Source organism: Corylus avellana, chromosome ca9 (genome assembly GCF_901000735.1).
Source record: "Corylus avellana chromosome ca9, CavTom2PMs-1.0".
NCBI classification, from domain to species: domain Eukaryota; kingdom Viridiplantae; phylum Streptophyta; class Magnoliopsida; order Fagales; family Betulaceae; genus Corylus; species Corylus avellana.
In genome coordinates, this window is record NC_081549.1 from 4,950,422 (window position 1) to 4,964,082 (window position 13,661).

General features: G+C 33.8%; 1 protein-coding gene across 2 annotated transcripts; it reads right to left on the reverse strand.

The window, feature by feature from the left end:
- Nucleotides 1–3,589, reverse strand: LOC132191834 (G-type lectin S-receptor-like serine/threonine-protein kinase SD3-1). 2 transcript variants are annotated; one of them, XM_059606947.1, is made up of 2 exons: nucleotides 2,921–3,589; nucleotides 1–2,559 (listed from the first exon to the last, which is right to left on the reverse strand). In XM_059606947.1, exon 2 carries the CDS (start codon nucleotides 2,554–2,556, stop codon nucleotides 286–288), a length of 2,271 nt encoding a protein of 756 aa, XP_059462930.1. In that variant the 5' UTR covers nucleotides 2,557–2,559; nucleotides 2,921–3,589; the 3' UTR covers nucleotides 1–285. The 2 variants fall into 2 exon arrangements, with proteins under 2 accessions (XP_059462930.1, XP_059462929.1); XM_059606946.1 differs by having other exon boundaries at nucleotides 1–2,582.
- Between the last annotated feature and the right edge of the window lie 10,072 nt (nucleotides 3,590–13,661).

The window sequence follows — 13,661 nt, forward strand, 5'->3', positions numbered from 1 at the left end:
GAATTTTCGAACAGATTTGGGAATACTCTTAATTTCTCATCACTGCAAATATGAAGGTTACATGAATATACCCCAAGTCTCATCCAAAAAGTTTCCATGGTTTTGCTAAACATAACACACGAAAATTCCACTGAACATGGCTGTTTGGCATGCCTATCTCAAACAGCTACAGACCAAGTTGTCATCTTCCTGCATGTTAGTCCTAAAACTGTACATGGTAAATGGAATTAAACAAATACAACAAATAACCCACAAAATTCATCTGGGCTCTTTTGATTCCAAGCATTACTCCAATGACTCTTCCTCTGCTTCTGGTGGCGGTCGGAAGGAAAATGGAGGTGGCGGAGGATCAACTGTCAATGTACCTTCTAACACCTTCACCACCTCTCCCATAGAAGGCCTCATATGTTCATTGCTTTGAAGACACCAAAATGCGATTCTCAATGCACGCTCCAGCTCCTCCAAATTTACACCTTTTACATCAATGGCTTTATCTACTACATTCTCTCCCTGCCCTTCCATCCATTCCTTATAAGCCCACTCACAAAGATCCCCAACATCTGGACACCCACTGATCAATCTCAACACCATCTCCCCAAAATCCTTCACATCCTTTTCTGCAGAAAATCCACTGTCTGATGCCTCGCTGTTTACTCTCCAAAGCCCAAATTCAGTCACCTTGGCCTCTAAATTTTCATCCAAGACAACGTTTTCACATTTCAAATTCCCATGGCTTACAAACTCCCTACACCCTGTGTGCAAATAGCAAACAGCCCTTGCCACGCTTAAGCATATGTCAACTCTCTTTCTCCAGGCCAGCCTCTTACTCAATTTAGAATCCTCAACATATTTCTCCACCGAACCATTCTTTGCATATTCATAAACCAAAAATCTGTGACTTGATTCACAACAGTAGCCCTCCAACCTCACAAGATTTTTGTGATGAATGCTTCCCATTTTCAAAACTACGCTTCGAAACTTCCTTTCTTCTATGCTTGCTTTCAGGTCTTTGATTGCAACTGGTTGGTTGTTGGGTAGCGTACCTTTGAACATCTTCGGTCCTATTCGGTGCTTGAAATTCCCTGTAAGATCCTTGACTTCAGAGAAGGATAACACAATTAAACCCCTTGAGTTATAGCCTGTGTAAGCTAAAGTTGCTTTCGTCCTAATGCCGGTTCTTCTTCGGTAGATGAAGAAACCAACTCCCAACTGAATTACAATAAGCAAAGCAAATGTGCCTGAGGCTACTCCAGTTAGACAAGGAATACAATACTTATAAGACTGTTGTATGGGTTGAGAACCTGCAGCAGGGGAGGTTACATTGCGATTGGGATTAACAGCTAAGGGATCTGAACATGTCTTGACAAAAGACACTGAACTTAGGTCTGAATAACCAGTGACATACCGAGTTTTCTTCAGTCGGCACTGTGGAGTTCCATCATTTGTGAATGTTGCAACTGTACACAATGGATCATTCAGGCACAAGCTTTTGCATTGCTGTAAGCTAGTTTGGTTAACCGAATCCTCCGGTGGGTATATCCCATATAGATAGGTGTGCTTATACATCATCATATTGGAATTTGATTTGCAGTCCTGCCGATATGGAACCAAACATCTTGAGTTAGAGTCTGCTGTAACCTTAAACAGACATTTGCACTCAGATCCTGTTGCAGTGAAGAGACAGATACCACATTGTCCACAGGTTGCAAAGACCTTGCACTGATTCTCAACAGCTTGCCAGACCGACCTCCAAGCCTGTGATGCTTCTACCCATGAGTATAACCGGAGATTACCATCAACGTCCAACCTAAGAAAGCGGTACCTTACAGAGTCATTATGATCTTGTCCAAACATAGACCAAACAGGTTTCGATTTTTGGTCGCGGAGTTGCAGTGCTCCATTAGAAGTAAGGAAAACAGTGATGTTTGAACTAATGGTATTTCCACTTGTCCAGTAAATAACATGACTTTCCCACCTTAGTTGTAACTGACCTGCAGAATCATTCACATAAAGAGTGAAGTAACTAGACATAGAATTCTTGCTGGCAGCTCGAAGCGTTTGAGAAACAGATAAGGTCTGTCCTGGAAGAAGCGTGTCCGATGGAGTATTGAAACTTTGCCAAACAACATCTTTCTTACCGTTGAGTAGAACAAGATTTCCATCATCACGAAGATCAGCCGAAACAACTGATAACTTGCTTGTGTCACTACTCCAAACAGTGACTCCCTTAAAGGAATCAAACAAAACCAGTTCTCCTTCCTGGTTGAGCTGAAAATAAGACTCGTTACTGACCGCGACATCAGCTCCAACAACCCAGACCACCTTCCTTTGATCAACAGGAATAGAATCCGAATTGAAACGGATCCCTATGCTATGCAGGTTAGGTTGGTCCGAACGGTCAAAGAATCCAAGTGCAAAATCACCACTGGGTGAGAACCAAAATTTGTTCTCAGCAACAGCAAGTTGTGAATCCAAGGGAATTTGCCCACCCACAAGGGAATGCAGCAAAAACCCAATAGAGATACAAAGCAGGAAAGTGGGTTCAAGCATATACATGTCCTGTTTCAGCATATCTGAATAAGCTTAGAGATGCACAAAAGAAACAAAACTATCAGTTTAACTGCTAGTCATAATTCATTTAGACAATGTTAAAACCATCGAAACTAATTTCAAAAAAAGTGGGCAGTGTCAAGGTTTCCAAGACGACCAAGCATTAAGCAGACAAAATTCAAGACAATGACCACTTGTAGCATTACTCATAGCTCATGGATGCAAAATCAAACACATTGAACAATATTTCAACATTTATTAGGTACAAAAAGTGGCGGTATTTCAAGCTTCAATCTCAGAGAAAGAACCATTCAGGATGACCCAAACCACAAATTTCAACTGGGAACTAAAAATATTCAGTGTTTGGTACCTGAAAAAGACGGTCAAATTCCCAGAAATTCAAGAGGGCCGCCGTGGGATGCCACCATGACCATCCAAGAAATATCACATGCTCTCATTTTTTGGCCCAGGACATCATATTTTGCATGTGAGACCAGTGAAAGGTGAATATAATACCATATGATTATGACCAAATCAGTCGAGGAATTGGGTTACATAAAAAATGGGCCGTAAAGGAAGAGGAAGAAGGAAAAGAGTGTGTCTTTTAGTGTGAGGGGGAATGGGATTGAGAAAAATGGGTCTGGGATTGAAAACTTAGGCATATATGGGACCCAAAAATTAGGCAATGGGATACACAATCTGGGCAAATGCAATCACTTTCAGAGCTCAAAATAGTAAGCCCCTCGAGAGTTATATTGCAGGCAGACCAGATTTGAGAGAGACAAGAGTCGCCGGAGAAGTGGGAGTTTACAGTGGAATGAATGGGTACTGTGTGTGAAAGCAAGGCTTGGGTCAATCACAATTCACAGGACGAAAGGGTTTTGAAGGATCTTTCACTTTTTTCCTCTGTTTATCTTCTCGTACTGGGTCATAACTGATAAGCCTCTGGAAAAAGGTTGTCTCGAATTTCGAGAATGTAGGAAGAACATGGACTTCACTCCTCCACCAATGCCTCAAGCTTTGTACCGTTTTGCCAAGCAACCAAAAATACATTTAAAAATCTGCTATTGCACCTTGTATATCCGTCCAATGATGTCGCTCCAAACCAATGTTACATATTATGTTGTTGGGGGGGTAAATCATGGGTAAATTTTGCAGTAAATCAGTAAATAAATGATGTGAACTGAAAGGAGTAGTGAAAGTGGTTGGAAATAAAATTGTTCTGGTTAAGGTTGGTATGCCTATGCTTGTGGTTAGAAAATAATGCCAAAAAAAAAAACTATATTATAAAAGGAATTGATATTTTCATATCATAATTGGTTTCTTCCCCACCATAGGATTTATGTGAGAGGGGTATTATGGGACCAACCATCCATAGTATGGAAATAAATTAAGTTTAATCAAAAAATTCAATAGTTTATTAATCATATTTTAACTAAAAATGAAGGTTATGAAGAAAACGTTTCTAGAAAATCTGAATAAAGCGGCTCATTTAGCTAATTTGTCGGCGCAAAAATTCGCACTTATGTGAACCCCGGAAACTGACCAGGTGATTAAGGAACAAAGCAAACCAAAAATATCTGAGATAATGGTGGTGGTTGGGTTGTGTTGAAGTCCAAGAAAGAGAGAGGTATCATTGTACAATAATATTATCAACCCTTGTGCTCAATGACTGTATTTTACAGAAAGTAAGACAGCTACAACTTCTCCTACATTCCCATCACAGGGAAACTAGCAATGATGGTTGGAATTTATGATATTATATAGTCAAACATGTAATCTTCTCACTTTTAATTAATATAAAGAAGAAAAATACAAAGTTTTTTTCTTTCTTCTTGAGTACAAACATTTAATTTGATAAACTTTATATCAACCTAATGGATCACATGACAATAGTTTAGTTTAGATTGGAGTAGGTTAAATTGTCTTCTTCCAACCTCAAAAAAAAAAAAAAAAAAAAAAATCCTAGAGAGACTCAAGCTAGCTGTCATTGAAATTTGAAAGAAAGATTTGAAAAAATAAATAAATAAAAGAAGGGAAAATGTGGTTAAAAAGAAGAGGATAAGTGTCCATTGTCCAAAGCCAAAGGCATTAACAAAAGGAGGGTGAGAAGATTCTCTTTTTCTTTGCACTACTTTTGTTCTCAAAAGGAACAAAAGTTAAAACTAAGTAAAAGGGCCGTGCGATGCATGCAAAGGCAATAAAGTAGCCTTTTCCTGCTCCCCAATTCTCAATTGCAATAATGGACCTACACCTACTTAACTGCCTCATGCTGACCATATCAAATTATATATAATATACTTCGAATCTAATTGAGCACACGCGTGACAGCACTGACAGGGTATCCAAAGGGAACTAGAGAAGCTGGAAATCACAATTTTCTTATATTATATATTATCTCATTTTCCTAATCAACTCTTAATTTATATATAGTGAGATATTAATATTATTAAACAGAAAAATGACCCATTTGTCAAATTTTTTTGAAAAAAACTATCTCCTCCTTTTATTACCAGTTTGAGATATGTTGGGCTTTAAGGGTGTTAAGTGAGCGAAGCCTTTGTGAGTGAGCTCGAGCTCAACTTGATTATTAAATGAGGCGTTTCGTGAACACAAATATTAGCTCGAATATTAAACAAAGGAAGCTTGGTTCGGTTAGGCTCATAAACAGCTCATATAAGACTCGAATTGATAGTTGTTCACATAGTTGCTCATATTAATATTAAAAATTGATTTCTTTTTTTTTCCTTCCTAATAGCATCATTTTATTATAAAATGATCCATATCCTCTATTTTCGAAACCAAGTGTCTTGCTGTATTGATTTAGGCTCCATACTTGGCTAACTAGGCTAAGCAAATACTCATATGTAAGCTGACTTCTTGAATCATTTAAGAGTATTTAAATTTTAAATTTATAATAAATAAAAAATTAAACTAAATTAAATAAAATATAAGAGAGCTAGCTCGGCTTGACTTGACTTATTATGAGCTCAAGCTCCATTTTTTGGTTTGTCCTTGAGCTCGGTTCAAGTTCGAGTTCGAGTAAAATGTAAACGAGCCGAGCCTAAACAAGAAAAACTCGCTCAAACTTAGCTCGTTTGCACCCCTATTGGGCTTACAAAATATTTTACAAAAAAATAAAAATAAAAATCTTATAAAGTGATGTGACACAATATGATTGATTTTCTCAAATTTTGAATTCATTTTCTTCCCCGTCATGTTATACCACATCCTTTGTAAAAATTTCTTTTATAAAATATTTTGTAAGCCTACCATTTCTCTACCAATTTATTTGTAATGTCCTTACTAATATTTTCAATTTTTATAATGTCCCCTAACCTACCATTTCCTTCTCTCTTTTTTCCCTCATCATTCTCCTTTTTTGCCTTTTTTTTTTTTTTTTGTGGTAATTAGAAAGAGATAATTAAATAAAACTTTCCCTAAAATTTTGTATCTCAAAGTGAGAAAGATAATGCCCAGCAAATTTTGGCTTCATCGATAAAAAGATTTATAGATTTAAATCTGGGATAACAAAAGTTACAAAACAGTTTAGTTTTTTGAAGGAGAAGGGAGTCAATAAAATTGTAGCATGTTAGCACACGGGTCAAATATTATTGGTGATGTTGTCGCAATTATCTTATATTAGATTAGGGGAAGACATTGTTACGTAGTGTCTGTTTTGTCTTCTCACAATCTTGTCAAGGATCGTGATACATTACACGACAATATTCAACGAGACACAATTATCAATTATAAGAATTTATTACCATTATGAAAATGATATTTCAATGCAAGTTTTTGGTTTTTGGTTTTTTTTTTTCCTTAATTTACTCTATTATCATTTATAGGATTGATGTAATCTATTTCTATTATAACAAAAAGGGTATGATAAAAAAAAAGTTGTGAAAATATAATTATTCATCTTATTCTTATTTAAGTTTTTGTTCGTCCTGTAATATTAAAAAATACATATAAAAATTACATGTTCTAAAAATATATATATCAATTTAATAAAATAAATTCTCCAATCTAATTTAGGGGAAAAAAAAAAAACTTTGGGTTCCTTTGATAATGCTTTTTGGGTTTGCTATTTAGAAAAAAAATATAACTAAAAATACCACTCAAAAACGGGTTCTTTTAGTAAAGAGTTTTATTGTGAATTTTTTATTTGAAAAGTAATAAGAAGTAATTGATGTAATATAAATGTATAATAAGATTTGAATTTTTTGTGAGATAAAAGCAAAAAAAAAATTATCTCACAAAAAATTGTTTGATAGTAGTTTTGAAAATATGTTCACTACTATTGGGAGTGTGAGATTTGAGAATCTATAGATAGTAGAATGAATGATGGACCAGAATTAAGATCATTTGGCCTTTGGCCTGTACAACACATTAAAATTTTTTATTGGCTACATCTTTCCTTAATCATTTGATTGTATACTAAACTTTATTTATAAAGAAATAGTCTAAACGTTACATGTTTCTTTTACTTCTACATTAGTAGCAACCATTTTATAACTCTTGTCGCTTGAGTTATTATAGTTATTGTCTCTTGAGTTCTTGTAACTCTTATCTTAATAAGAAGAAATAAAAATATAAAAATAGTCATTTGCCAAACAGTGTCAACTTTTAGATCAGTGCTATCGTCAAATGCAAGCATTCATAATTTTGTAATTGACATCAGCATTGACACAAGATGGATCAAAAGTCATTTTGACTAGAAGTTTTAGCAGACGCGATGATCAATTTTGAGACTTAAGTCAATTATGCATTTGTAATTTCTTAGTTGCAATAAGCATTAATAGGTGCTATGAAGCCACATTATCAACCTGTTCCAGAGATCCTATTGCTTTTGTGGGCGTTAAACAAGAAAATGCTATTTAAATCATTGTATTTAAACAGCAAAAGTGAGAGCATGCTCATTTAAAGCAATTATTGTCTTTATCTTTCATTATACTCAATGAATGGGAGTCGGGTTCGGATTGGCTGCAATCCTATTTAGGTTATAATTTATTCCACTACGATTATGAGAGATTCTCGATTGAGCCGACCTATTTGAACAGGTAAATTTTATTGGAAACTTCTTACAATTGCGTGCCTGATTGCGGTGCAACCAGAACAACTAATTACAGAAGATCTCGGTCAAAAAAATTGGCATGAATTCCTTGAATCCATTGTTGTTCAAAATTTTAAAGAAGTATTTCAAAACTAATTAGTACTTAGAAATTATTGGTGCACGCACATATCCTGGGTGGTAATTAAGTTTAGGGTTTCTTAATTTTTCTACCCTTTAATCATTAAGGATCAATCAAATATGATCATGTGAACACAAAAACGAAGATTGAAACCTACATGAGTGATCAAATTATGTGAGAATTTGATAAAGACCAATTCTTGTGTCACTCTAAGGATGATGTGGCTCTTAAAATTACCATTATGCTTGTGATTAAGATTAAATGGTGATTTTAAAAGTCACATCACTTTTAGAAAGACACAAAAGGGACTTCTAGAATTATTAATGTAATAAGCAATGTAAGCATATATGAGTAATTCTAGAAGTCTCTCTTGTATCATTTTTGTAATTTTTCAAAAATTAAGTTGTCTTTTAAAATTACAATTTGATCAAAATCTAATAATTATCAATTACAAACTCAATTGTAATTTAAGGGTCACGTCATTCTTGGAGAGAGACAAGAGTGACTTGTAGCAATATTACTCAAGTATATATCATTTATCTTTTGTATTATGTTTTGAGGTGAAAATTAATAAATGTTTTTTATGGAATTTAGAAAGTGTTATCGGTGGGATTCAAAAAAAATAATAATAATTTATTTGATAAATTTGTAGTGTTTTGTGTTTTCAAAACATAACACATGCAACCAAAAATATCAAGAGTGGCCACCTTCTTCAATTATCATGTTAGGTATGGAGAAATTACTTTCCTCAGCTCAATCGTAGCTTGAGGTATGGAGTAGTATATATAATTCTTGAATTCAAATGATCATTCCAATAATCAATCAAAGATGCCAAAAAAATATTACAACTTTCCATTATGAGCATTGTTTCGTAGTTGGGTACTTCTGCTATTCTTGTGATTTGCAAGAGAGATACTGCCATTGCGAGGAATTGTTGACTTTGATAAATTACAATTTAATTACTTAATCAACGCTTTAACATACTTGTGTCATGATTCGTATGAGTTACCATAGGTGTAGGAGATATCCTTAACAGGTGGTTGTACTAGATTTTCTTTCTTCCTTTGAGGTGACGGTGTCGCCACCCCCTATTCTTCAATGAGATTGGCCGCACGACAATTCATTTTTTTAAAAAAAAAATTGGAGGCAATTGCAAGCCACCTTTTTTATTTTTTGTTTTTTTAGAGTAATAGTAGAAACTATAAACTACATTTTTATCTCATAACTATTCTACAATGCTAACATGTCAATTCCAACCAATTTTTAAATCAGTTGCTATTTAAAAAAATAAAAGGTTGGTTTAGCCTACCATGTCAGCATTATAGAATTAAAATGTGATATATATCATTACTCTATTTTTTTCCTTTTCTTTTTTATGAGTAACAAGTTAACCTCCATATATGAAAACACAAGCATTTTTTTAAAAAATGCTCCTATAAAAAGGTGTAAAATTGTTTTCTAAAACATATTATATATAAAAATCATTTTAAGTTTTGCTTTTTAAAAAATGTTTTATTTAGTAACTGGTTAGATGAAAAGTGTTTCCAATGCTTGAGAAAAAAAAAAAAAAAAAAAAAAAAAAAAAAAACACAGGACTTTTGAAGCATGTTGTGAAACATGGCTCGAAGCATTAAAAGTTGTTTTCACTATTCCCTGCTGCCTTTACCAAAACATGATTCATTAACGCGTTGGTTTGCTTTTCCAACCAAATTAAGCCAATGTGGCAAAAGAAGAATTCTTATGCTTAAAAAAGAAAACCTACTTACTCTATATGTCTATACATTTATTTATTCATTTTTGGACCGATAGATGACTATTTTCAAGTTTTTATTTATTTATTTTTCTTAACTTTCAATATGATCAAAGGCATTCCCCAGGTCATGTAGAACAACCTTTGTTTATTTGTTAATATGTTGTCATATTCCTTTGACCCAAAAAAAAAAAAACACAGCATGTCCCTAAGGAGTAGATCAAATGATCAATTGGCTGTGGACCACACCTCATGAAGCGGAGGTCACTAGTTCGAATTCTCCATCTCCTTCCCTTGTGTGAACATATCAAAAAGATAAATAAAAAGCCATGTCAAACCCAAAAAAACTGTCATAGCATTTAAATTATATTATGACAGTTTTAATGTGTGAGACCTTTGGCTTCTATATATAAGAATGATTTTCTCATGACATATATGCATGGTAATAGTTTTGAAGCTTTTAAGGTTAACAAACCCGACCTTCACGGGCCTTTTTAATCCTAATTTGTGGAGCCGACTGAAAACGAAGGCCCAGGAGGCCCACTCTATCATTACGGCGTCGACCCCAAACTCGGAAAAAAAATGCATATTGAGCGTGGCCCGATTGTGGGCCTTTTGAGATAATCTGAAGTTTCGGTTAACTGGGGCCCACAACATTCACTGATACTGATTGGCTATGATGTAGGCCCGCCGATCCAAATTAATGTTGGTTTATTTTTTTGAGGTAAAATGTATTGGGCTCCAACCCTTCAACTTAATGTTTGCCTACAATCATCACTACAAATTAATGTTTTTTTTTTGGGCAAGTGGCTAGTAAGTAGAAACAACTTAAACCCGTCCCAATAGGTAGCTCAATTGGATGGAGACTATGACTCATGAAGCGGAAGTCACTAGTACGAATTCTTCATCCCCCTTCTTATGCCTACATGTCTATAGTGTCACCTAATTAAAATAATAATAATAATAATTATAAAAAAAAAAAAAACTGCATTGCCAAAAGCTCTGACGACAGAAGACTTGTTCTTCCATGGAAGATAGTTTGGTTACCAAAATGCATGGCACACCTAAATTAGAGTCTCCCATTGTCAGTCCAGTGTAGACTTATTGCTAGAGTTGTCCCAATGAGGATTCTGAAGAGTCATTTTCCCCCCCCACAAAAACTCTCCATCAATTTACTGGGCTGCCTCATAAATATACCCGAAAAGTCTCAATTGCTCTGCTGCAGCTGCGGGTACAACTTTCTCCATCCATCACTAATTTACATTTCATTTGAAAACTATATATATAAGGGTATTTTAAAAGATTTAACGAAAATCCTAATGATGGGTGAAATTGGAAAAAAAAAATTGAATAGGATATGCAATAAAGAGTTTTGAAATTTATGGAGAAAATTGTAAAAGTGACAATAATTCAAAAAAGTTAAATAGTTTTTAAATATAAATGACAATTTTTATTGCAACGTACGTCAGAAATATGAGCGGAAGTAAAGTATATGTGGTATTCGATTTTCCAATATGTCCTAAACCCAAACATGGAAGACAGAACAAATCTTGTCATCGATGCAAACCGTCGATGCATTAGGACCATGACAAGTGTCACCAATCGTACGGTTGGCCCCACTTTGGTCCCTAGAATAGGGAGCCAATTCGGCTGGCCATATTTGGATGTCAACTTCGTAGAATAAGAAGGTGTTGGTAGATAAGAGTTGAACCAAATGGAAATGTCAAGTAGTGAGCATGTCCAATTTCCCATCCCTCGGCCCATAAAAAGGGCACTTTAAAAGGGTGCAATCTTAGCCCTACGATTCTACAAACCCTAAATCTGAAAAAGCTTTTTGGGGACCATACACATTAAAGTTGGTATATATAATCCATGCAAGTGAATGAGTTTGTCAACGAGAATGGGTGCTTTTTTGATTTTTTAACTTTGAGAGTGAGACTGTGAGAGAGACACACATTATGCCCTATTCATTGAAAAAGAGTGTTTTAGGGTTAAGCAATGTTATTCTTCGCACTCATAAAATAAGTACATATTTTACGGTAATTAACGTGACGTATTTTTAGTTTTTTTTTTTAGTATATAATATAAAAAGTTATTTAAAATACATTATGTCAGCTTATGTGAAATTAGTATACAAATAACTTTTATTATTAGTCTCTTTATAGAATAAGGGTTTGTTTGGGTGTGTGTTTGAGGGGCCTAAAAAAGCGTTTAACATTCAAAAAGTCCGTTTATAGACAAAAGTATCCGTTTGGTAAAATAAATTGAAAGCGCTTTTAAGGGTCCAAAAAGCTTAAAAATGGCCAAAACGCATTTTTTGTAAAAGCTTAAAAATGAAGTTTTTGTCCAAAAACTCTTTTTTATTTTAAAGCTCTATTTCTCAAACGTAATCTCAAACATGCCCTAAGGGCTTATTTGGGTGTGTGTTTGAGATACATAAAAGTGCGTTTAACACTCAAAAGTCCGTTTGAAAAAAAAAAAAAAAAAAAAAAAAAGGTTTCATTATAAAAAAACTGAAGACGCCATGGTCCAAAGTTTACTAAAAGAAGGTCAAAACACACTTTTAGCAAAAACTTAAAAATAAAGCTTTTTGTAAAAAATTACTTTTTGACATCAAAGCTCTATTTCTCGAACACACTCACAAACATGCACTAATGTACAATTTAAGTGGCTTTTAACAAGAAGTTAGTAGGTAATGGTGCTTACATAATCAAGAATTTAGGAAGATTATACAAAATTCAATAGAATCAATCATCTATTCTGAAAAGTCGTGATTAGCCCCAATCTTTTTCTTATAAGAGAAAATCTCAATGTTATCTCTTAGAATTCAGGCTATAAATTTTCAACCAAAACATCATAGTTATAATGACCAAAATCCAAAAAAGCATGAAACAAATCTACAAAAAGATTTTGACCACGAAGCGAAAACTTTTAAAGAACTATTCAAAAGAAAAATCATTTTGAGAACCAACCAAGCCCAAAAAAGTATGTCACTTGCTTATTGTGCATCTTTGATCAATCGTACATCAATTATATGATTGATCGAACTCTCAAGAATATGTATGGAGATTTCTCACATTGGTTAGACCGCTTTGGAGTCAGTCAATAGTACAGCAATCAAAGTTTTTTATTTTATTAAACTGACATTTATGCCGACTCAAACCTAACTTTAGAATTTATCAGTAAAATAAATCTATATTGTATGGTAATAAGAAATAAGCTTTCATTTGGGTTGAATATTAGCTATAATTGAAGCAGTAAAAGATGCATGGTTGATTATATTATTCAGGAACAAGAAGGCCAATTGAAAACGTATCCTAATAATAATTAAAAATAATAAAAATAAACGAATTAAATATATATTTAACACCTACATGAATCGGCCCAGTTGGGGACGTTGCCAGTTCCTCAAGGGCAATATTTTAAGGTTTATTCAAAATGTTATTATTGTGTGATTATTTAACATAAAAGCTAAGGAAAAGCTTAATTTATATACTATATATATATAACGAAATTAAATTAAGTTACGTACTTTATCATGCACAATAATTGATGAAAAATATAAAATCGAAAAGAGAGAAATTAAGAGAGAGAGAGTGGACACACAGATTTACGTGGTTCGACAATTTGCCCACATCCACATAAAGGTAACTGTATTTTTTTACTTTTATTGATTCATGGTTACATCATACATATATATATATATATAAAAAAAAAAACCTAAACCCTACTTGTACGAACTTATTAAGGAAATCCCGCTTTGTAAACGTCGTTGTTCACTCCACTCTCGTCTACTTAGCCTTCTACTAGTATTAATATGAGCCACTAGTTCCAACACATATGCTTAAAAAAGTTGCATCAACTAAATAAATAAATAAACTTTTTTCCTTTGGGCAAGTGGCAAGTAAACAGATGAGCCTCTCCTAAGAAAACCCTGAGAAAATTAATTAATAAATCTAAAAATTATTATCGTTTATCTAGCCGGGTGTTGCCTTGGCAGTTCGAACTTTACGATGACAGAAAGAATTCTCTTTTCTTTTTCTTTTTGTCAACATTTTTTATTGTTGAATTAAAAGACTAACAAAAATAAATCACTTTCAAGAATCAATATTAGTACAATAACAATTTATTAATTATTATCTCTAATGTTGTTAATAAGGATAGCT

Bases quoted from the DNA above. Each gene is read 5' to 3' on its own strand.
- LOC132191834 (XM_059606946.1), bottom strand. From the start codon at position 2,571: ATGCTGAAACAGGACATGTATATGCTTGAACCCACTTTCCTGCTTTGT.